Raw genomic sequence first — 25703 nt, 5'->3', positions numbered from 1 at the left:
GCAGCCGCCCGCGTCCCCCGTGGGGTCGGACCCGCCGCGGCCAAGTCCCACGGCCACCTGATGCGAGCCCACTGCCACGCAGGGCCCGGCGGGACACCCGGCGGCCACCGGGTCTCTGTCATTAGAAGGATCAATTAAAAAAAAAAAAAAAAAATAAGCGGAGAGGGCACTGCAGGTACACGGCCCGTTTGGGCAACGCAAAGGCTTTTTGGTTGCCCGCGGGTGGCTGCGGGCCGACCGCCGGTGCCACCTCCCCCGCCCCGCCGCGGGACGAAGCGGCGGCACTGCCGGGGATGCGGCGGGTTAGCCCGGGGCTCGCCCCGCCGCCCCGGTTCATCTGGGCTCGGGGAGCGGGAGGGAGAGGAGCAGCGGCACGTTACCCGGGGAGGCAGAGCGAGGGGAGGAGCGTCGGGGCCGGGGCAAACGCATAAAACCAGCCCCAGGTGCTCGGTAGCCCCGGCGAACGGGCGGCTATCGCGGAGTAAAAACTTCAACCCCCCGTCCCCCACCGCCGCCCCCGTCCCCGGTACCGGAGCAGCGCGGGGTGAGGGCCGAGCGCGGCGGCCCCATGCCGCCCGGCGGGCCGGGGCCAGCCCCGGGGGCACCCCCCGGTGACACCCCCCGGAGCTCCTGCCGCTTTCCCCCGGGCCGTGCCCGCAGGAGGAGCCGCGCTCTGCGCCCGAGGAGGATCGCTGTGAGCCTCCTCGCAGGCAGGTGATCTGTCTGCCATTTCTGGTTTACCCTTCTTCCCACCTCCCCCCCCCCCCCCCCGCCTTTCTTCCCCCCCGGCTGGACAACTCCCTCCTTTGGAGAACACGCCCAAGTAGCTAAAGAAGAGAGAAAGGGAGGAAAAAAAAAAGAAAAAAAAAAAAAAGAAGAGGAGAGAGAGAGAGGGAGATAGTTAACATTGAACCTGGGGGGAGCGCCGGGAGCCGCCGGCGCTCAGGAGGATCCCGCAGCCCATACATTGCCAGCAATAAAGCGCGACGTGTGACAGGCATACAAATCCCGGGATAGAGGGACAGGCGAGCGAGCGGGGCGAGGCGGCGAGCCCCGGGAGAGGGCCATGGTGAGTGGCGGCGGGGGCCCGGCCCGGAGCGGGGCGCGGCGGGGGCTGCCCCGCTCGGCCGCGCTGCCCTGACCCGCCCGGCACCGCCACCGCCACCGGGACCGGCCCCGCGCCCGCAGCGCGGCCGGCATCGTTTCGCATGTGGGGCTGAGGACACGGCAAGCAAGGAATATGAACAGGAAAACAAGGCGCTGGATCTTCCACATCTTCCTGAGCCTGGGGATTGTCTATATTAAGATCGGGTAAGTAACTTTTTTTTTTCCCCCCTTCTTCTTCTTTTATAACAATTGCGCTCTCTCTCGCTCTCAGCCTATACCTGCCCAGACCTGTTACTATTTAACTCGGCAAGACTCAAAAAAAAAAAAAAAATTATGGTGGTGGTGATCACGGTTATTTCTTAATAGACAGGTAGAGCCCCCGCACCTGCGAGCGACCCTCGGGGGCGCGGCGGGGCGGCGGCCCCGGCGATGTACGGAACCGGAGGGGGACCCGGGGGATACCCCCAACCCCCCCCCCCGCTCCCCCCGGTCCTTCTCCTTCCCCGCGGCCGGCTCCCCGCCGCTACCTGCCGCCGCCCCACCGCTGCCCCGGCAGGGAAACCCCCGGGCGGCCGCAGCCGGAGGAGACGCCGCACCGAGCGGGGAAGGGGGCGGCCGGCGGCTCTCCGGCCTCGCAGCATCCCTGGCCCGGCCCCAGCAGCCGCCGCGCTGCCCGCCCAGGTGCGCCCGGCTGCGGGGGAGGGGGAGGGGGGGAAGAGAGCGTGGGTTATTCCCCTTTCTATCCCTCAAACCGTTCACCGGGAGAGGGAAAACCTTCCCAGCCCGTTGCCCGTGCGTGGCCCAGGCACGCAAAGCCACTGCACGCGCTTTAATTTACGAACGAGGAAGTTTGGTCCCGTTTTGGCAGGAGCCCACGTGCTCCTTATCTCTGCTTTGGCTCTGGAGAGAGGGAGAGGGAGGGGACAGGGGGAAAAGGTGGGTGCTTTCCGGGGGCACCTGCCAAAGCCAGAAGGCGGCAGGGTGCTGCGTCTGCCTCCGGGACAAGCCTCCCCCCAGCCACCCCTGGTGTCTTGTCGTTGCAGGGGTTTTTCCTCTGTGGTGGCCCTGGGAGCCAGCATCATCTGTAACAAGATCCCGGGTCTTGCCCCCCGGCAGCGGGCGATCTGCCAGAGCAGGCCCGACGCTATTATCGTCATCGGGGAAGGGTCCCAGATGGGCATCAACGAGTGCCAGTTCCAGTTTCGCAACGGGCGCTGGAACTGCTCTGCCCTGGGAGAGAGGACCGTCTTCGGGAAGGAGCTGAAAGTGGGTACGTTGCCTCTCTGCTCGCTACTGACCGGCTCCCACCTGCATGACACCAGAACGGGGGCACACGGGGAGTGCCACGGTGCACAGCTGTTGGCGTTGGCAAAGACCAGCTAACTCTCACAGCTTGTGCCAGCCAGGGCAGGACCGTCACCTCGAACATCCTTACCAATGTGAGGGACATCCGTGCTTCCTCCTAGCAGGGTACCTGCCACGGCCCTTGCTGCGGCTCAGGAAAGCACTTCCACACGTGTTAGCTTCCACCACAGTATTTCGCTGTCCTGCCCTCACAAATCCTTCCTGAAAGATTTTCCATTTGCGTGCATGGGACAGCAGCCTTATTCGGGCACTGAAGGATGCGAAGGAGGTGTTTGGTTCTGGTTAAAGGCAGCAGTCAGGGACCGAATGCTGAGCGGGGTTAGAATTACATTTCTGGGGTGCAGACACCTCAACACTGACACTGGCCTAATGTTTCTGCCTGTTGGGACTGAGGTCCTGCAATCAGCCTCATTATAAGAGATTTCCACCTCATGAAATAGTTATTCTATAGCAACTATGTCTAGTGCCCTCTCTCCCAGCATAGAGAACGGGTGTGTTCTGGTTGGAGATGTCGGCATTTACAAAAACTGTTCCGATCCACAGGCAGAAGATCCCATTATCCCATTTCCAGTTTCCTTCCCCCCCCCCCCCCCCCAAATATATTGAAATTCTTAAAACAAGCATTAATAACGACAAACAGAAATACCTCAGAAAACAGAGCTGAGGTTAAAACTCTCATACCTCTGTACTGCAAAATACATGGCGGTGCAACTTAGTCAATGTGTACTGATTCCCCAGCACTTAAAATACAAAGAGGGAGGAAAAGTCTCTTCCAAATACAGGTAGAGCCATTTTTAGAGCCATCACTGAAAGCTAATCACTCACGGTACGGCATTCCGCATCCAGAAGTTGAAGTTGGAATCTGTGGTTTCCAGCCTTGAGGTCTTCCTGCCTCCTCCCCATCTAAAATGTAGATGCAGAAAACCAGTCAAACAATGCTTAGCGTGGTAGAAAACGGGGGTGTTTCACGAGAACGGAAGAAGTGAGCAAGGCCAGAAGCTAGAAGAGCCCCGAGCAGTCGTACAGCAGCTGTGCCTGGCTTCTAGCTTGTTGGGAAACCCTCTGGACTGGACTGGCTCCAGGCACCGTTTAGTTATGTATGGACAAATGGCAGGATACGGCCCTACTACCTCATTCCTTGCATTCTCATGAAATGCGGAGATACAGCATTGCCGCTCTGCTCTGGAACTCCCGAGAACATCTACCATTCACTGAACGTATGTTTTATCACATGTGTGCACGCCGAAATGTGCATTTTCCAAAACTTAGAGATATTTAAGGAAAGAACAGCAAGAGAACGAGATGACTAAATCTGAAAGCCCCGTGTGAGTTACCGATCTTTCGACACCTTTGATAATCAAACACAGTGAGTCAAGTAGGGAATGTAAAAACCACCCTGCGTGGCATTGTGAAACATCTGAAAATGGACCATTTATTCAGATTAGCTCATTGTTTCTGTTCCTTGAGCTGAGCTATTCCTGTCAGTGATCCATGCAAGTGTTTGCCACTTATGTCAGTGAAGAGTCCATTTGGATGGCTGACAGGTTTGGGCTCATTTAGTCTAAGAGTAACGTTTCCTTAAACAGAAAATGTGAGAAGGATTTCTTCTCCAACAAATCATAAAACTGTGGAGTTATTGTGGTCTGTTGTATAAACATGCACTCAGTTCCTTCCCCCCCTCCCAAAATTGAATTATTTAGCTAGCGGGTTATATTTAGGTCCTTTTAAAGAAAGTCAATATTAAAGGAAGTAGACTTTGATCCGTCTTTGAGGTGATAACTCTTAATACGTTCTATCTATCCATTACGAGGCTAAGATGGATAGGGCAAATTCATCATTGGTTTCGGAACATAGTCAAGTGTTGAATGGCATCCAAATTATAAAACTCATTTAAAGGATAACCAAAACCTTCAAATTTAAACAGGTTCTACATTTACATTGGAAAATAAACTTTGATAAAAATCACACAGGTTTGAAAAGGGTGAATTTTACTTGCACACAAGGAGTGCGTGGTGTCTCAAGGATAAAAATACTCAGCCCCTCAAACACCATGAAATATTATAACAGAACCACTCCTGCTCAGGTTGTCTCCTTGTTCTTCCACTTCTTCCCTAGCAGCACGGATAGAAACCTAGAATATCTGACACAGCTCATCCTTCTATGGCTATAAGGAAAAAGTGTTCCCTACATTTCTCTCTCTTTCCCCAAGATCTCTGTGTCGGGGTGTGTTCTTGGTTCTCCTTCAGAGAAATAAGGGCCGTTATTCCACGCTGGTTAAAAAAGGGTAAAACCTACATGCCATAAAGCCATAAGTCAAATTTGGTGCCCACAAGCAGGAGATCAGGCCTGTGTGCCTTACCCTAAACAGGAAAGCGAGAGAGACGTGTGACATGAAGGACCGTATACTCTATAAGATGTATTTTAAGGTTACTGTGCACAAGAACAATCCGGGTTAACGTTAGGGCAAAGATACTGTACCCGTGTAGCTTTTTTAATTAGCAGCACCAGCTCTAGATTCTCCATCCTTTGACACGGGGCACGATACAAAATACTATTCAAACAGCAACGAATATGTTAGTACCTCTTACGGCATTCAAAGGCTGATTATATTTCTCGGCCAATTGCATCCTTCGAGTTATTACCTCGGAAGCACGCGGGGCACCTTTGTCTTGCTGCTTGCAATAAAGTCAGCGGGGCCACACATGACCTCATCCCGCTTTCTCCGTCGGAGGGCTCCGCTCTGCCTCGGGAGCGGCACTGATGGAGTGGCTCTATGATTAGGATATGACTTCAGAATGACAGTAACGTGGCTCGCCTTGCCCCTGCGCCGCTCAATGTGTGCAGCAGGCAAAGTCTAATATCAATTTGGGAGGATGTGCTTAAGTAACTCTGGTGCTAATAGGATTTGCGTATGTTAGTCCATACAAATAAGTTCCCTTGGATACCACAGACTCTTGTGAACTATTTCCCGACCCATGATTTCGATGGCACACCAAGCTCTTCAAGACCAGGTTTCCTTACTTTCACCTTTACTAGGTAATCTGTTTTATGAGCGTTTCTTCATAATTTAAATCAGTTGTTTACATTTTCTTGTTGCCGCTGCAGGGTGATTCAGGAGGTCTAAGTTCTCTGCCGCTGTGCGGCTGAGGGACGGTGGCATGCTCCTCCTCTGGGCTTCTCTTTGCCTATTTTTAAAATGCCACCAGGGACACTAGCCTTGGAGACACACTTGGAAGTCTGGAGAAGGAAAGCATCAAACAAAACTTTCCTGTTCTAGTTTGTAGTATGTGCGTATCTGCTTTTTAACAAATTCACATATAATCTGTCTTCCAGGGCTAATTTAGTTGTAGAATTTTAGGTAGCAACCGTTTAAATTCATCCATGCTTCATATGGCATATTTGTGAGCACAGACTTGAGTTTCCAGCTCGTTATAGTGTGCTTCCAACCAGCGCACAGCATATACTCTCCGTTTCTTGTGTCGTTTTATCTAGTTTGTCCTTCAAAAGAGAGATTCTTCCCTGCTGACACACTGTGGATATCTTATCGTGACAGCTGGCGACAATAGTGCTGATAACATGAAGAGAAATAACAGCGTAAAGGTGACATCAGTTTACTCCAGCTGAGGACTTGGTCCAATTACGACAGGAAATGATAAAGTTCGCAATCAAGATCAAAACAAGGATTTTTTTTCTAGACAATTCTGTAGACACCTTATTAATAATGTAAAGTCACAAAGAGAATTTTTAAAATAACCATGGAGATGACGCAACGCTGCAATTACGGACACTTTTAAAACCAAACCTATTTGTTACAGTGGTCAGCAGTTCTGTTCTGAAGACAGCCGCAATCAAACCCAAGGTTTTAGAGCAGGACAGGCCAACAAACTCCTGCCCGCCTCTCTTCAGGTGAAGCGTGGTTCAAGCCTAAACAGCTGAGCAACCAGAGGTGCCTTTGATAGAATCTGAAAATCAGGTTTGAGCTCTGACGAATCCCAGCAAGAGCAGGCACTAAGGCGAAGTCTTCCCGTCAGGCGCCCCAGTAGCCCCTTTTGCAGCACGCAACCTTGTGAACAGGCGGTCAACAGTAACTGTGCCGTTTGCGATAATCACAAGCCAGGGAGTAAACTATCTCAAATAATTGCCTTAGGATATGCATACATTTCATGGTGTCTAGAGGACAGCACCATATCGGCATCACAGGGTAAAACCACAAAACGATGTCCTTTTATCCCAGCTGAGCAGCACTGCCACTCTGCGGTGAGACTTCCCAAGTTAAACTAATACAAACTGTTTGACTTAAACTCTACTAAGTGACATGGCAAAGTAGAAACTTGTTTCAGTGCAGATCTATGAAAAGAAAGGCACGACAGCCTTGCAGGAGCTGTCATGGACCCTGCATGGGAGAGGATGGAAGGGATCAGCTGAGGGCCAGGAACACGTGTGGTGGTCCCGAAGAGCATTACTGCCAAAAGGGTTTCAACCAAGTTTTCATCCTGGTCTTACTAAAATCCACCAATTCCTTGGTTTCTTCTATGCTGAAAAACTTTTTGGTATAACCCTCTTGATACCTTCATCCATCTGACATTACTCATGTGAGTAAGGAAAGCTGAAATCAAACCAGGAATCTACATGGACAAACTGGTCTTAAAACTTGTGAGCGTAGCAGGCCATGTGCGTTGTGCACGATGCCTTTGGCTCAGGGATCATTACAGATGTGCCCAGATGTACACATTCAAACGGGAGAGGCTGTTAGCTTTCCTGTACGCTGTTAGTACTGGACTGAATTTACCAGTGATTTATTTTCCATATGTTAAAATAAACTTTTCTTCTATGGCGTACAGCGAAAAGGAAGAGGGGACATTCCCGCTCTTGCCTGTTGAAACAAATGACAGCCACCCTACATGCCAAACTCTAACTAGCTTGTTCAGTAGCCATCAGATACTATCTTTTTTTGCTAGTATGCAAAAGGCAACAAGTTCTACCTCATTCTCCTACCTGGTCTGGTAGAGCGAAAAGAAAAATAATAGAGTAAAACTTCATTTTGTCACCATGTTAAAGACAAACACTTTTGAAAACATCCCGGTACAGGTGTGTTCAAGAAAGGATCAATCATTTTCTAGAGCTTTTTGATTTTAAATACCGGTGTAGTCTCTTGTGTCAAGTTTTAAAGTGCAATTCTTTGAATTACAAAATAACAGAGTGAGTAAACAACCACAGGTAGGTCATCATGAAAACACCCGCTGTTTTTATATTGCATACCTGCACAAGTCTGTGGGAAAGTAGGTTCTAAGTGCTGCTGCACTCTTCAGTGTGGTCAGTATTTGAAAGAAAGAGTGAGAAATACTCTGTTTTCTGAACCAGCGGTGTTACGAATCTCCCGAGATATACAGAAAAGAAATATTGTTGTAATTAACAGGAGTCTTGCTACCTACTCAAGCAGGGTCAGGATTTGCGTTTTTGTGCTAAGTTTCCAGCCCTTACGACCGGTTTTTAATGTCAGTATCTTGCACGAGAACAGTTATTTGCAGGCAAAACAGGGGCCAGGCTGAAATACGGCCTGAACCTCCAAAACCCAGCACGCTGCTTTATGCCAAAAAGTCAATCTTTCTCAGCAGGGACTGTCACTGTAAGATAAAACATTGCCCCAAGGTCACCGCAGTTGGAATTCCCATCAGAAGGTTTTCATACCTGCCTTCAGATGTGTCTTGTGAGTACATGTTTCGGAGAAACAAAAAGATTACATTTCATTAGAAAGGCAGAAGAGCTCTCTCGCCCGGCACAGGGTCAGGATGTGGGGTCTTCTAAAGTAAGGCAGCGGTGCGGAGGGATTCGAGCTGTCTGGGAAGGGGGAACTGTTGTCAGAACTCCAAAACAGTGGCTGTGACTTTTGTAATGCACACGCCTTGAGTAGCAACTTTATAAGTTTAAAGAGGGGTATTTTCAAAAATAGTCACTCTACCTGGAGTGGTTCCTCTCCAAGAATTTCATGTGTTGATGAAACAAACTTTAGAGCTTGTGAAAACGGTCAGTCATTAAACCTCCCAACATCTGAAACGCCTCTTAGAGCAACTCTACTGATTTTATGTATTGGTGCTAATCTTTGCAAAGAACACGTTGCCGATTTATAGGGACCTGGCATTTTCATTTCAAGTCAGTACAGTATTTTAAGGCACCAAACCCCTCAAAACTTTGAACCATTACAGAAGGGGGAAGAAAACCAGGAGGGGGATATTTAAATGATTTTTTTTTTAAAGCTACCATTTCTATTAATCACACGTGCTCGGTTAAAGAAAGATAAAAATAAAAAACCTGCAAGACCATACATACTCTACCAAGAAAGGAGGAGGCACGCCCCAAAGTAGGCAGAAGATGAGTCCTGTTCTTCGTTTTTCCTAGCTGTGAGTTATGACCTCTATAGAGAGATGTGAAGTAATGTTAGCTATGGCACATAATTGGCAAGGTACGTTGTATTTTCCATCTTTCTATTTTCACAATCATATTTCAGCTCATGTCACGGCAGACAACTCCCTCTCTGACCCTTTGGCTTTAAATAGCAGAAAATACAACCCATGTTTTCCAGTGAGATAAATAGAAATTTGTCTTTTTTATTTCACAGCTTAGTCAATTTATGAGGGGGACTGATAGGGCGGGCCAAGCTATTTAGAAACATACTTAGATCCTGAGAGGGGAACTGCTGAGCACCTCCCGACTTCCCACAAGTAAATCCACTCCGTATCTTGCAGGCTTAAGTCCTGCTTCCTATGCGACATCAAGTTATTGTGCTTCTTTTAAAAACCAAGTTCTTGTTTCTAATCTGTGTGAATGAATCTTTTTATAAGCCGTTCAATTTTAAGATTAAGCTTTAAAAAGTTGTTAGCTAAATTAAAACCAGAATGCAGACCGCTCTGCACAGCTGATACACAGGCTGATCGGCCAAAGCCCAGTCCCACAAATGTTTATACACAAGAGCGAAGATACGCATGTGAGCGTGTGCAGGATTAATGCTCCAAGGTATGCATGAGTCCTGTAGAAGCGTGCTCAGTGGTAGGAGAGCCACCTGTGCTGGTAATAGTTATATTTTCACTTACTCGTGATAATCTTAGTTCTTCCCCTTATGATATCTGACACCCCGCGGTGGTGGTTGACTGTGCAGAGCTCAGACACAAAGTTGAAGACAGCTTGGGATTGTCATGCGCTACCCAGCAAAGGGTCTAAAGACAGGACTCTGGTGCTTTGGAGGATGACTTGTGCCAACAGAGTGGAAGCCATGGATGCCAAGCTATCTGCCATCAAAGCAAACGGAGCTGCAACAGACCACAAACTTTATTTAAGTCCAGGAAAAAACAAATCAAAAGAGCAAGGAGATATTTATGTCTGACACACGAGGGGGAAAAAAGCCTGTGTGTTGATACAGCACTGAGGACAGCCCCAGCTCCGGATGGGGGGAGCAGATCCAGGCAGATGTCGATGCCCACACCCCACTTCCAGGCCAAGTGTTGATGGTGGCACTGCTGGGGTTGGTCCCCCCTCCCCACTGCCAGATCCTTTTCTGAAGTTTCTAATGCCTGGGGTTCGGATCAGGTGTGTGCTCATTTGAGACAACGTGTGTCATTCGGGAGCTGAAAGGAGGGCTCACGATTCTTGTTCGCAAATAGCTAACTCTCCACCTTTCTCCGCAACTCCTGTAGGTCTCAGGCAGTCATCATTCTTTCTTTTGCCAATTTACTCATCACAGGTGGTTTTATGTGCACCCTTGCAAGTCACTGGCTGGAAAAGCCTCTTAAATTGACCCGGAATATGGGATCACAATTTGCACCAATCATCCCACAAAGATCAACTTTGTCCATTATATGCATGTTTAAATTAAATTTTTACCTTTTTTTTCCCCACAATATTTTAAAAAAATAATTATAGATTTAAGTCCAGTTGCAGTTTAAGGACGGGTTCAGTGGGAATTGACTGCAAGAAGATTTAGTTCTTGTGTCCCCACCCGATGTGTCTAGCAAACGGGTCAGAAAATTGTTCAATAGACAGTTTGAGTAGCTCACGCCAATGAGTACTTTTTATTTAAACCCTCTCCAGAAGCTCTTTTCTGATCTCACCGCTGAAAACATACTAGTTTACTCTTCCAGCTACTGTCTGATCTTTCTAGCCATCTAGAGAAGGCAATGACTGCAGATTAGGATTTTCTGCGCTCTTTTCTTTCTGCGAAACCATTGACGTTACCATCAGCCTACTGACTAGCTATTTTTGCTTGGAAAGAAGTGTTTTGCTTATTCTGGTCATTAGCCAAAGTGGGCTCTGTGTCTCACACGGTGTGATGCATTGCTGCCAGTTCTGTTCTTTCCTTATGCTATATTTTGTACCGTATCTCCTGCTTGTCTAACTTTCTTTGTCCTCCTGAACCAGAAGCGCTGTTCCCACCTATGAAGTATTTTGTGATGCTACAGTCACCGTCACCTACAGCTTAAACACCAGAGTCTCAGTTTTGTGTTGATATCAAAGCCTGACCTTTTTCTAATGCCAAGATCCTGAATTCTTTACTTCTAAATTTTCAGAGGGAAAGTAAGGCACAGGTCTAAGTTGGCCATCAGATGCACATACAAAGTGTAGGCTGAAAAGTAAACAAGAAAGAAAATAAAGGAGGATCGTATCAGGTCATTTCCCAGATTGTTCATCTTTCGGAATCCAGAAATGACGAGGTTGCACCTTTCAACCTACCCATATTTTGAGATTAGATGGAACATGGAGCGGTATTTCCTTGGTGAGCCTGTTGTAGAGCATCAGCAGAAGCTCAGAGGAGACAAACCCTTGCCTGCAAGCAGCAGCTGCCTGAGCCTGCCGTGTTAAAGCAGTGTTTCCCTCTGAGATCCTCCAGGCATTTCAACTGGCTGCTGAAATCAGACATAGAGGAGTAGTATTCACTATTTAAAAGCGGCAGGAAAACCTATGTACTCATGTTACCCCATTTGGTTGCAAGACCCCTCTTAGACTGTGTCGGTAGCTAAAGCACTGTCACAGAAGAGGCTCAAAATGAACTCAGCTTACACCTCGCCTGTGTGCTGACGTGTCTGGGAACCAGACAAGGGTAACGAAGCTTAAAAAAGTGAATCATTTATGGAAAACAGGGATAGTTTGATGCAGACGTGACAAGTCTGTGCCACTTCATCAATACTGCACAAGTGCCAAGGTACTTCCTACCTGGATCAATTCCTCCAGACACCTGCTTTGTTTACCTTGTCATCTCCTAACTTTTCATTCTTAAAAGCTGCTAAACTTTTCCCCCAAAGCGACAAACTTATAAGATAACTTGATTTGTGTAATATATTTTATGATCAAGCTTGACATTGGATTCAGGTTCTGCCTGTGCTAGTTTTATACTCTCTGTGTTGCATTTTTCTCCCCTCTAAGAAGCAAAAGAGCTGCTTAGTCTTTACAATGTCGAGTATGTCAGATTAAAATGGTTTCCCAGTCTTTTTTATTCTAGATCTTGAAAACAACTTGTGCTAGATCAGAAATCAAACCGACCGAAGGAAAAACAGAACCAGATGCAATTTTCAACTCAAAATATTTTTTTTTGCTGATGTCCCATTTTCTTCATGAAACAGAAATCTGGTGTGGTGCATTGCTCCCCTCTGAGCAGAGAAACGGGGACTTCTTATTGTACCTTCCCCTGCTCATCACTGCATTTTTCATAGTTTTGCACTTAAAATAGTGAGGATATTGTTAAGGATAAACTGGAGGAGGAACTAGAAAGGTGGCCTGTCTAGTCCTCATGGATTCACTCTGGAGCGGAACCCCACTTCACCGCCTTCTCTGGTCTCCCCGCGGGGCCGCGCAGGGGCACTGAGAGCACAACTCGAAATACACCTGAAGCCTGGGATTTCTATCCAACGCTCAGATTTTCATCAAAAGCCACTAGTTCTAGAAAGCCTCATCTGCAAAGTCCACGGTCATAACAATTCAAAGTTTTATGATTTTTCTTTTTTGAAATAAGGGAAAACAAGAAATCCTCTGAGGAAGCCCGATACTTGACTACAACTTCCTCAATAAACACAGCGCACAGCAGTATCAATGGGAATATTGCCCATGCCGATAAAAGGGCACAAAGTTGCCTCTTAACAGATTTTTATTACGTCATCTTGTTTTCCATTTTACTTTCTTGCCATAAGGAACTGGATATTTTTCATTAAAAGAACCATTTAGTGACAGGTACAGAAATCTAGATCATATACGTGAAAGGGATGTAGCCGAGAATGAAGTGCTTGTAAGATTTCTTTCCCAAGTGATTATTTTTTTGTGAAATCCAATAAACAGCAGAAATGTGCTTGTTTCATGTATAACAAACTATTGCCAGCAGCTGAGGTCTGCCAGAACTTAACTGGCGGGTGTTTGGAGAAGGGAAGCTGATCTTCCCATCTGCCCTCTCCTAATTAAGAGCCTGCTTCCGATCCTATTGATGCAAGGGTACATTTTGTCATTGGAGAAACAAGAGTAGGGGTAAGTTCTTAGTTTGGGAGACCCAAGAATTTTTAAAGGGCTGTTTGATATACATGGGCAACCTCTGCAAACCTCCTTGTTTGGAAGGGGCCCCTCTCTCAGCAGAACTGGTTCCAAAAGCCTCCCAGATCCCATAGGATCCACACGTGGGAAGTCCACACACCAGAATGACAGAAAGCTTCGAGAAGATAAATTAAATCATAGATTTAAAGTGAGAGCCCCCCCCCAACAAACAGAAGTCTGTCATTATAGCCATATTGCACAAAATAATATTGGCTTGATGGTTTCCACACAGCCCTCTGGTGAGGCTGTTACTTGGTCTTGCTTTTGTCAGGGTACCTACAACAGGCCAGGATTATTACTTTTTTTTTTTTTTTCCATCCTGTGAGAAATTTGGAAATTAAAACCAAAACTTATGTCATTGAGTTTGCCCAAATGTCTGCGTTGAAAACTTTGTGACACCAACAATGTGAAAAAAATGCTCCAGTTCAGCTAAAATATTTTCAGAACAAGATTTCTAACAGAGGTTGTTTGCCTGTAAAAATACCTTTCAGTCTAGAATTAAATTTCTAAATAACATCCCATTTCTGAGCAGATTCTTTTAGAAGTTGAATATGGACGTTTTAGTAATTTCACCCCCAATTCCACCTATTTTCTCTTTTTTTTTTTTCTTTCTTTTTGAGCTCGAGCATTTGCCACCCCACCCTTTTGCTATAAAGCAAGTTTAGTTTGCCTACTTCTCATACCACCTGGAAATATATATATACGAAGTTACCTAAATAATACTTTATCTCCTACTACCTCCATGGGCGAGCTATCATTTTAGAGAGTGAACATCCACAAAAATCAATACTTAGAAGAGACCTGCTTATGCCTGCAGATTTACAGCGCTTCTAATAATAGCCTTCCGATGTTTGCACTGCAGGAACTTGCCTATCTTTTTCTAACTAATGTCACCACGTTGTATCCCGTATTTATGGCACTGTTTTAACTGCAGGTAGCAGAGAAGCAGCATTCACATATGCCATCATCGCTGCTGGAGTAGCACATGCCATCACGGCTGCCTGTACGCAGGGCAACCTGAGTGACTGTGGTTGCGACAAAGAAAAACAAGGACAGTACCATAAAGAGGAAGGATGGAAATGGGGAGGCTGCTCCGCTGACATCAGATACGGAATAGGATTCGCCAAAGTCTTTGTGGATGCCCGGGAGATTAAGCAAAATGCAAGGACGCTCATGAACCTGCACAACAATGAGGCTGGGCGGAAGGTAAGCACCTCCGCTCTCCCCCCGACAGGGCCATCTCCGGGCTGGGACTGGAGATGGGGTTCGGTCGCGTACGGTGCATGAGAACTACAGTGCGCTTTAATGCTAACGTCATGTTACAGTAGACAAGTAGGCACCTTTGCAAGTTATACAAGCTTGTTGGACCATCTGTCTGTCAAATATTTGTCTCGATGTTACTCTTTACAATCGTAAAAAGAAAAAAGCAAACAAACATTTTATCTGGGAAGTCAAACGGTACTTACGATAAAAAGCTTGCCTGCTACTGTGTGGGTGAATGGGATTCTCGTCAGGTTCAGACATGAACCTCTCCCTCATTTGAAAAGGGATCATTTTCAACCCAACTGTTTAAACCTTGCTCTTTGTGTGAGGACTACCTCTACAAGGAGCAAAATACTTTAGCAAAAAGACCACAGGCTGACTCGCTGTTACACCATTGTATGGATTTGGTTTATCCTTTTGCACAGCAACATTCCCGCACCTTCCCCACTCTTTAGGACCAAGTAGCTGAAAGCAGCTACTGCAGAACCAGTGCTTGGGAAGACGGGAATTCATCAACTTCCAACACGTGTCTTTCCTGGGGATCCTGGGCACCCACTGCCCCGGATTTGCTGCCTTTGCTGTTTGCTGCACTGGGCCAGTTTTCTGATTGTCAATGGTGGCCGCAGCAGACGCAAGACCCAACCTGGTCTCCGCTCCTCGGATGCCTGCAGGTCAGGCATTGCCCAGCATTCCTCGGAGCAGTCCCAGTGGTGGAGAAGCTCTGATTTCCAGCAGGTAGGAATAGTCAGGGGATGGCTGTGCGCTCCCCGCACCGCCCCGTGCAGGTACAGTCCAGCCCTGCTTTCCGTCAGGGAGTTTTGCTGCTCCCATCTTACAGAAAGAACGCAAATCCTTTTGCTTGCTTCGCTCTCTGTTCTACCTTCTCCGCTGTTTGCACTCCTGTGCATTAGTACTGATTCCAGCATTGCGTTAGTGTGACTTAGAAGCAAATGGGAGAAGGAAGTTAGGAAGAGCAGTTAATTTGTGGATACTATTTTTGTTGTGGTAATTACCCATAGGCTCTGAGACATCTCCACTTATGCTGGAGCCAAGCAGATTGTATTGAAGCAAAGCCATTTCCACCCCAAACAAAAGCCTAACCTTTCTCTTTATTTAATGCTACTGTAGTTTTACAGGTGAGATGACGGTTTTTACTATCCCCAGCATCCAGGTCTGGCTCTCTAGTGCAAACTTCAAAACACTAGCAAATTTAACACTGAATTCTGAGAATAACTCAAGGACTAACCATTAATGTTTGCCAATGGATTGATTCAGTATCTTTATTACTTGGCTTCTGGTAGCATGAAGGCACACACTGAAAAGCCTGGTAAGACACCACCGCCCACAGTCTGCTCTGCTACACAAGCACAAATCCACTGAAATAAAACAATAACAGAGAAGTTTCACCTTTGTGGGAAAGCTACTTCCCTGAAAGGTCTGCTTTTGTTTGATAGGTGCTAGCAGTAAGATTCCCAGGAACTGACACACCAGCCTGTAGAGGACCGCAAACATAGATGGAATGGGCTACTGTCTTAGAAAATTGTTTCAATTACAGAGCTCAAAGATATAGACAAAAAAAAAAAAAAAAGAAGCTGCATTTCTTCGATCTTTTATAACGCAGGTATGGACATAGGGTAGAGGAGGAAGGATACCAGCCCTGGAGCTGGCCTCTGGGAAGGCAAAGCATTCAGCAGCCTCCCCTTGAGGACACGAGCTCCTTGCGTTTCTCACCTATACGCTCACAATTTGCCGTCCTAAAGGCTTACGCCTGGAAGACTCAGCTCTGCGCATTGTTATCTGCGAGAACAGTGGCGTGTGCTATCTCTGGCGATCGGCCATTTCTCCAGCAGGCTCAGGAACTGTTCTGATCTAGAGATACTTCTACGCTTCTTCCTGCATCCCTTACAGAGCAAAATTACTGATCTTTGTTCGAACAAATCTCTCTTTGAGATCTTCAGGGGAAAGAAAGAGTAACACAACTGAGAAGAGGCATGTTACTCCACCATCCTGTAGAGAATGAATAAATGATGTTTTTGCTAGAGAGATTCCTTTCAGGCTTTGCTCTTATGTGAAAGATCACAGTATTTAAAGACTATTGGCAGAGGGAGGCCATTATGGGTATTTGGCAAGTAGCTCTCTCACAACCTAACCCTTTCACAACAAAGACTGTCTTGTTTTGAGGTGGTACTCTGCCTTTTGGAGCAATATGGATGTTATCAGCCTCCACACAATCTATTCGTGGTGGCTTTCCTCTGGGCTACAAATTCTTGTCTAGTTTTACTCGCCCATGGCTAGGTTTTTGATGATATTTACGCACCTAGGAGACAGACTGGCACCTACTGGGCTGCAAAAATAAACTACACGTTCAATTCTTATTGATTTGTTATCTTCACCTGTAGGCACCACTATGGTGTTCAGAAGTCAGTCCCCTCCACTTCTTCTTTGGTCTTGCGACGTGAAACTGCGCTGTGTGCTGAGCCCGCTACCCCGGGCGTTCATGAATGACCTGTGAAAAGGTCCTTCTTTAGGATGACACCAGCTGCTGGTGATTCAGGATGCACTCTAGCAAACCATACATATATTATTATTTAGTTGCCTTCTTAACAATCACCGGTAAAGTCATCTGCTGGGCTTCCCAGGGAAACCGAGCATAGGTAGGACTGCAGGGTATAAACCAATAGAGGACCACCAGGAAAAGCCTGATCCAGGCTTATTGGAGATCTCAGTTCAAGCCTTTCCACCTTCTCACAGTCTTGTTTTACCTAGGCAGATGTCTCTGCTTCCTGTGGTGCCAACAACAGTCTCTCTGAACCTACTGAATACGTGACTGTCAGAGCGATAGTACAATCATCTGTCAGCTCTTTCTAGAAGAAAATGCAAACTGCCTGGGTCAAATGTGGAGGATTTTAGAGGTCGTAGGTGGAGAACATCCATGTTCCTTTTCCTCAACAGCCTTGCTAGTGCAATGCTTGAGAAATACTGATGTGCGCTCCCAGGATGCAGCGAGAAGCACTCCCACCTGAGATCAGCGTGTGTGAAACGTCTCCGTTTCCAGCTGCTCCCACACTGCAAAATGATGCAGAACGAGCACCCACGACACCCCCGCTGCTGGGGTGGAGCCAGCAACAGTCTTCCTTGCTGTTAAAGGACAGGGCTCTAACTCTCTGTTTCTCTCTCTGTCTTGGCGACAAACCACCGGGACACAGTTTTGTAGCTTCAAAGTTCCCAGGCTACTTGGAAGGGAAGGGGCAGAGTTCAAAAGAGGGGTCGCATACACCCAACAAAACTGGCCCCGAGCAGCCCGAGAAGCCTCACATCATTTGTCAAACCTGTTGGAGAGCAGCTATTTCTGACCTCCAGAAACAGAATTTAGGGTGTCTTTCCTCTTTGAATTAGTATTTCCTGAAATGCTGATTCACTGCAGGAAGAAGCAAGCAGTACAGGGAGAACGGGAGGAGAATTCATAACAGCTGGGTCAGAAAAGAGAGATAAAACTTGAATTAATTTAAAGGCATAATCCTGATTTGCCCTGCAAACTTCCATGAGAGGGGTTATAATTACAAGACTGAATTGTCTGTTAGCAAATTTGTCTTCTCAAGTAGAAAGTTAATTAAATTACTGCAAGTAACACAATAACGTATGTCTGACAGATATTTATGCTCCAGGAAATAAAAATGTTACTCTCCAAGTTATCCTGCTAAAAAATAGCAAAGTGGGTACTGAAAGGTTCTACGTATTTTGGCTGTAAACTTTTCATTTTGACAGCATGGCAAGGTACATGACCAGATTGCTCTCTCCTCTCTTTTTTTTCTCTGTGACATTGAAATTCCACGAATGGCATCTTGCATCAGCGTTACATCATATTAAGTATAATGCAATATTATGAGTCACTGTTATAAATCATGGGCACAGGCTGCATTAGAAGGCTTTTGCAATTCAAGAGCACATCAAGGTGGATTTTTATTCAGCATCTCTCTTTGGAGGCATACCTTAGGTGCACTAACTTTGCAATGTCTCCTCATCCTCTGAATCAGTAGCGTTTCAGTTTTCCCTCTCAGCCCTGAGGCTCACAGGAGGAGCAGAGTACGTGCCTAGCAGAGGTGCTGCAAATACCAAGCAAAGCTAGGGGAAAGCAGAAGGTGTTTCTGAAGTGGATCGTGCAATGATCATCATAGACCGAAGGGTTTAGTATGTTATCCTTTAGGGAAAACTGTACTAATGTTGAAGGGAAACACCAGCATTTGGAAAGCATGGAGTTCAGGAGTTCTCCCAAGCCCTTCTGCAAAGCCTACGCTTATGACACTCACCCCTTTCACTTACTAGCATCTCTGACCTCAGAAGGAGATTGCCGCCATTTAAGTTTCCTGAAGTTCTTCCAGTTCTTGCGTAGTGTGCAATCACCACGCCACTGCAAGAATTTAACTATCCTGTAGAGGAGACAGGTATTTCTGCTTCATTCAAGATACCTTTTACTTAACCAGCCTATTAGCCTGACTGCCAGGAGCAGCACAGAACACAAGTTCTTGCAGATGAACCACCTGAAAGGTCCTGAGCATCTAGCACACTGTTAGAAAAGAGACAAGACTAAGAAAAGAGGCTGCCAAACAATTTTACATTTGTAATTTCTCTGAATTTAGGCATGAAATTCTGGTGATTTAATAGTTCTGCCTGAACTATGTCTTAAAGCAGATGAAAACATGGCGCTACTCCTGCTTGCGCCCACGGCTCGGTTCAGCTGCCTGCAGTGGAGAGGGAGCGCGGCTTGTGGGCTTGTGCCCATAGCCCAGCAGTCCAGCGGCTGCCGGCGGGAGCTCTGTCTCCAGCAGATGATGAGGGATGCGTACTGCCTGGCAAGCACAGTGCTAGCAGGGTACGGCTGATGTGCCAGGAGGACACGGGACCCACAGCGGAGCCAAAAGATTCCTTCCCACACGTATGCACCGGCTGTAACGTGGCCCTAAGCAATCTCTGTGCACAGTGCAACTGGCGCATGGTAACCAAACCCATGTACTTCTGTATTCAGCTGTCTCAGCTCCATCAGAAAGAATGTCTCTAATGGCACACGCGCACCAGAATAAAGCTCGCCTGTGTCTGGAGCTGCTGAAAATTACCATAGACTCCAGAGAGTCTAGGAGACCAGCTTGGAGCAGAACAGAACTGGGTGAGGCTGCCCTGATACTCCTGGCACCAGCAATCAAGTGATATTATAGTATCAGCAGCACAGCCACATGTTTCGCCGCATTCAGAACTCAACAGTGCTCTTGCAATTGCACTTAACATTTTCCAACAGTTTTTCACTTTTTTCTTTTTTGACACGGGCACAGAAATGCTCCTGATTTTTGTATTCGGAAGCTTCCAGTTCTTAATGTTAGGGGTGCTCCTTAAATACAAAGCTGATGAATAATTTCCCTCTTTACTGGTGGATACTAACTCCTGCTGAAATGATCACAGCTGTGGTACGTTCCTGATTTAGAGCGGCTGGAAGTCGGAAAGCATTTTTCAGGAGTCACGTTCCACTTCTGGTTACAAATTCCAGTGAGGGATCCTGAAGAGAGAAGCACACCCGGAACTAGCTGTGATGCCCGTTTGCTCAAGAGCGTGTTCATTCACACCCAGCTCCCCTTACCACTCCCTCACTTGGACCTCCATTGCCGGCAGATGTGTTGAGCGCGCAAGAGCAACAAGCACAACGCTTAGCCCAGCGCTGCACCCACAACACAAAACTGGTTGAGCCCTTTCCCAGGTTTCTTGCCTGGCTGATAAGAGACCAGGAAAAGGGCATCCATGCCCGTAGGAAGATGGGGAGCTCAATCAAGGGGCAGGTAGGTGCCCCTTGTTGGGAGTGGCAGTTGCGGTTCTGACAGATGAGGTTGCTAGACACGTTAACGTGGAGCTCGGCAGCAGAGAACGGGGCAGAGCAGTGGCACAACTGAATCACAATGACGGAGATAACTGTTCTGAAAACACCACCAGAATAATCTTCTGCCAAAGGAGCACACAACACTTCCACTCACAAAGCAACAGTAGTCGTAGCAAATCAAAAAGGCGGCTACACTGCTAAAATGCCATGTAACATCTAGAAAATCTGATGTTAGGCGCAGCAAATATGCCTATGTAGAATATCCTGGTAGCTGGCTTGCTTAATTAAGCTGTACAATATTTCGCCTAGATTAAACCGGGAAGAACAAGAAGGTTTATACGCGTGGTTTGGGCCTTACTGTGAGGCTGCTGGAATATGTAAAAAAATGCTTCTGACAGCTCTCAGCCTGACATGGCTGTCCAAGCAGTCCTGGGTGCAGTTATAGCACGTGATCGGAGGGAACCCCAGTCCCGTCCCACCCTACAGCTCCTGTGTTTCACAGCCCTCTTGCTCGAAGTACCTCCCTTCTCTCCAAGCACCCCAGCCTCAAGGCCCACCACCACAGCTGTAGTTCAATGCAAGTAGAAAAGAAGCATTAGATGCAACAAGGTCTTTCCTGGCAACTTCGTCACCAGAGGTTTGTTGGGGGGCAGCGGGATTTCCAGAAAGGCCGAGCACTGAATTTGGAGGAAGTTCAAGTCACTGAATGGGAAAACTCCCATTGAGTTGACCACAGTGGGACCTGAGTTGGGACCACAGTGGGACCTGAGTTGGGACCACAGGACACAGCTGAGTGCATCCAAAAACCCCATCCCTACTGAGCGTTTGCAGTGCACAACAAGACTGCTGGGCAGTTTCCTGGGTGTGAAAAAATATATGCATCCCGTGCATTCTTACAGTATTTTGTTTGCATTTGAAAGGATCAAAGGTCTATTTTATGGCTTTCCTACTTTTTTTTAGATAATAGTCTTAAAACAAGTCCAAACTTGACAGACAAGCTCTGCATCTTCTCAACAGCCCAGAGGAAAGATAAAGGGAACATTAATGTTAGTCTAAATTATGAGAGGGAATTGGACTGCACAGGAACTGTAATCCGCAAGAATGAATTTTCATTCCACTCGTCCTCCACTTTCACCTAATCAGAAATTGTGATACATGGTCCTACTTGTATTTTGGCTTTCAACTCCCTCCTGTATCTTATGTGGTTGAAAACTGAATTCCTGATATACGCTGAAGATTAGGGAATGATAAATGCTATCACTTACCTGCAGTCGCAATTTTAGAGGATTCTGGCATTATGAGCAAAACATGCATTTCATGTATATGATTACTAGAGCTGACAATCTGTCATGCTGCTGACAGAGATAGCTGAGACCGAGGGCCAGGGTCTGTTAATAAATAACAAAGATCTCAAATTCCGAATTTAATATTGTGCACCTTTTCTCGCTGAAATAATCAGGTGCTTGCTATAATGATTTATTTGCTCGGCAAAGCCACTGGCTGGATCACACGTTTTTGGACATTTTCTAATTTAATTTGGTCTTTGTCTTTGGACAGTTTGCAACATTTCCCCCAGGGCATACACTTGTCATTCAGCACTCCGAGGGCAACATCACGCAGAGGAAAACAGTTGCTGTATAGGTTATTTGGTTCTCCCAGTGTTTTCAGCACTTTCGGATGGGACCCTCGGCAGAGTCTTCGGTGTCTCTCCTGTTGCAGAACTAAAGCCCAAATTTCCAAAAAAATACCGTTTTGAAACAAATGCAGCTATCACAAATCATAGTCCCTTCAAAGCAAATCCGTGCTATGTTTGGGTATTGTAAAAATTATGCTGCTCATTTAATAGAAGTTGTAAGAAAGAGAAAACATAGCACCTGTTAGGCTTAACTCTGACCTATGAGCGTGGCTCTTTTGCCTTGTGTTATTTCTATTAGCCCGTGCTTTTTGATGTTTTATTGAGAAATTAAATCAGAATCCAACATTTTTGAGCTTCATACCTAAATTCAGGCCTAAGTCATTCAGAAATAGCTGATGAGCACAGCTCCGATTCTCCCATACTCCCCAGATGCCATTTGTCACACTTCAAGTTTAGGTTTCCAAACCTAAGATGCGACTTCCTTGTATAAAACTAAACACTTCTGTCTCCATATTTTAGCAATTTTAGCAAAACCCAGCAGAAGACAGGTGTTGGCCAAGTTAGCAGGAAACTAATGGTTAGGCCAGGGTATTTGGTGACAACATTTTTAATACAAAAACAGGCCGGGTTTATACTACACGTGAAGTTTACGCTGAATTATGCTGGAGATCCTGCCCTGCGCAGTCTCATTCATTACGTTCATTGCGTAACTCTAGGTTTGCGTGGTTGAATCGCTGCTACCGTGCTGTGTCAACGGGGACAGAAACTGGAATCTTCTGCCATTACAACCCAAACCTCTAGAGTCTGAGCTGAAAGTATCTCCAGGAGCATTTCCAAGAGCCTGGAAATGATGAGCCAGTAACATGAACTCAGTTACCTGGGCTAAGCAGAGATGTTTGGAACAATACATAAGAGAGGTCTCGGTAAAGATGAAAGTTAAACCAAGGTTTGGTTCAAATGTGTTATTAGCTACTTGGTGGCAGAAAACTCTGAAGTCATGAAGCCCTGAACGCTCACCAAAAGCAATAATTGCTAGCATTTGCTGTACAAATGGAACAGACTTTTGCTTTAATGGAAAGAATTTCCAGGTATTTTGAAGTAAACAATTAAAAAATCGATTAAGTGAAGAACAACCTTTTAGTCCAAGGACACAAACAAGGCCTGTTTTGGTACTGGAAGAATGTAGAATGGATCTATTAAAGGGTAAGGGTTTCAAGTAATTGCAGAGAGGAAGCTTGGCTCTGCATGCCCAATTAGTGCCAAAAGGCACAAGTATTAATTTGCATTAGAACCGGTTACTGAAATGACCCTGAGCCTTCTGGTACTTACGAGTGAGCTGCACCTAATGGACTACATTTGGTTCACTGGGACAAACAGAAGGAAAGTGTCGGGATTCACAGGCTGTAAATCAGATCTAAGCTTTAGCAGTAGGTTCTCCTGGTAGTGCCAGCTGGTGGCCTACACTAAGGACACTAGCCTTGCCTTAAGCGTACTAGATCTTATACTAAATATAAGACCACACACAATTATGAGTACAACCATGCATTCTCTTACAGGGCTATCCCCACATGAGATTTGAATTGAGTCATAGCACATACTGTTATCTTCGGGTACATAAATCCTGCAGTCATAAAACAATTAACTATTGAGATGGCACAATAGTTAGCACGTAAATAAAGAAGTTCAATAAGGAGTCAAGAATATGTGCCCAAAAGGCTTGGATTAAGACCTTGGTTAAAAAGAAAAAAGCTCCAGGAAATGTAAACAGTGGAGATGCTCTCCTGCAAAAATATGTCTTACAGGCGATAGCAAACTCTTTGTTTGTGAACTGCCGGGGATCTACCACCACTAGCGTTCATGGAGTATTTGTAGGATATGTATACTCCCCGTGGTCTTTTATTTCACAGAAGTTTCTTCAAGATGTCTACCCTTTGTCATATTTGGTTGAAATGACTAAAAAGGCGCAGCCATTACCAATGGGACGTGAGAAGATAGGAAGGCAGAAGGGAGACAGATATCTGTCGTTGTAGGGACGGACATGACACTGAACATGAAGTTGCAGCAATCGTACTTTATTCTACAAGCAGTGCTCGGATGCTTATCTATGCATATACTCTACCATTCTACTTTTGCCCAATCTGTTCTCACATCACACACCAGCCAGCCAATACAATTGTTGATCATGCGCTGTTCATGATCTGGTCAAAGCCAGGATGTTTGCCACCCTTATCTTGTTCGCTTCAGCTCTTCTCAGGACTCTCCTAGTCTCTTCAGGGGTACATGGGTATCTGCTCAAGGTCAATGTTAAACTCGCATTCTGATCCCTCGGACCAGCCGAGGTCTCCCACAGACATCAAGCGAGCACTTAGACTTTGTTTTCTCAGCAAATCAACCTGAGAACTCTGCTGTATTAAAGTTGGAGCATATATAGGCTAAAAGGTGTAATCAAAGTCTTAAAATATTTTCCAGAACATTACAGATTTAAATAACTATGCTAAGGAATACCTTAGCATTAAGATTTTTTTGCAATTCTATTTAACAGAATTATACTTTATATTAAAGGTCCTCGTAAAGAGAGATTGATAAAATTAATATCTGATTAATACATTAGAGGTATGCTGCAGACATACCTAGTTTCTTTTATTGATGGGTTTAGGTACTGCTGAAACTGGTGTTCAGAAGCTATTGATACAGGCATCCTATGATCTTCTGAACTAAGACCTAGAGCAATTGGTTAACCCTTTGTTAAAAACATCAATCTTGACAGCGAGACTCATTTATACATGGCTTATAAAGAGGAACTATTAATGGTACTGTTGGATGTTGCTACTTAACTCATCTATAGGTAGTAACCAGGTAGATCTGTTAACAAAAAGCAACAGCTATGTCTGGTCTGGAGGGTGAGCTGACCGAGGGGAATTACGTGCATCAATACGGTGCACCTTAAAGGTGAAATTCCGTTAATAAGCGATTGCTCACCTGTAAGACAAAAGCTTCAACTATTGATTAAAATACCTGTTGGAACAAAAAGGAGAAAATCTAGTAAGCCAGGTAAGCAAGACTGAAAGCCAAAGAGGTTTGCTTAGCCTGCGCTAGGCATTATGCATCAAATTAGGAAATTCCACTTTCTTCTGTACAGGAGGAAATTTTCATTGACAACAGGCCAGAAGATCCTTGTTAAAATTCTTGGCCTGGATACGGGCATGCTGATCTTGGCAGCTGCGAGGCTACAGAGATAGGCTCTGCTGGTAGGATCTTATCTCTGATAAGTGGAAGCTAGTTGAAAACATGGAAGTGTGGATCTGTTGTCCCAACTGCAACTGGAGGGGGGAAACTCTGATGTATAAAACTTAATTTGAAAGTCATCTTTGTGAAATAATTATTCTCACGAGAATACTACCATTAACACCAAAGTCATGTTACTTTATGGTAACATGAACATTTTGAATTGTAAACACAAAGTGCATGGAAATATGTTATTGTGATCAAGTTTCTGCCCTATGATAACTAAAATAATTGCATGATGATTAGCTGGAGGATTAACGGGAACTTTCTCTTCAAATGACAGGAATAGCCATCACTTTCCTGAGCGGCTGTTGCCCAATGTGCCAGCACGGGGAGATCCCATCCAGGGTACAACCATCCTTGGCAATGGGCTTGAAGCCTCTGCCACAGTCTAGGTCACGTTATCTCTGCAAAACAGTGTGGCTGAAGGGAATGGAAGTGAGTTTGAGATAGCTGAGGTGTTCTTGCCTGCTGAATAAACACAAGGTAGGCAGAGCAGGCAATGGCTACACCTCCAGTGTCATTCACCAAGTTGTGAAAAGTATGTTGGGTATTAGGATTGAAGCGTAAAGATGTCTCTCTGTGAATCAAACATGAAGATACCTGGTGTTTCCTTCTAGACCA

General features: G+C 45.9%; 1 protein-coding gene across 1 annotated transcript in view; it reads left to right on the top strand.

Moving 5' to 3' along the window:
• Positions 1-1121: 1121 nt before the first annotated feature.
• WNT7A (Wnt family member 7A) overlaps positions 1122-25703 on the top strand; it is a gene marked incomplete at its 3' end in the record, with an annotated part of 35378 nt that continues 10796 nt past the window's right edge. Inside the window, exons 1-3 of the mRNA XM_082487737.1 lie at positions 1122-1311; positions 2151-2377; positions 13970-14241. Coding sequence (XP_082343863.1) covers positions 1241-1311; positions 2151-2377; positions 13970-14241 — 570 coding nt within the window. The 5' untranslated portion in view covers positions 1122-1240. The remainder of the gene's footprint in view (positions 1312-2150; positions 2378-13969; positions 14242-25703) is intronic.

The sequence above is a fragment of the Vanellus vanellus genome (genome assembly GCF_965231255.1).
Source record: "Vanellus vanellus genome assembly, chromosome: 9".
NCBI classification, from domain to species: domain Eukaryota; kingdom Metazoa; phylum Chordata; class Aves; order Charadriiformes; family Charadriidae; genus Vanellus; species Vanellus vanellus.
The sequence above is the reverse complement of the archived record's forward strand: the minus strand, read 5'-3'. Positions and strand labels throughout refer to the sequence as shown.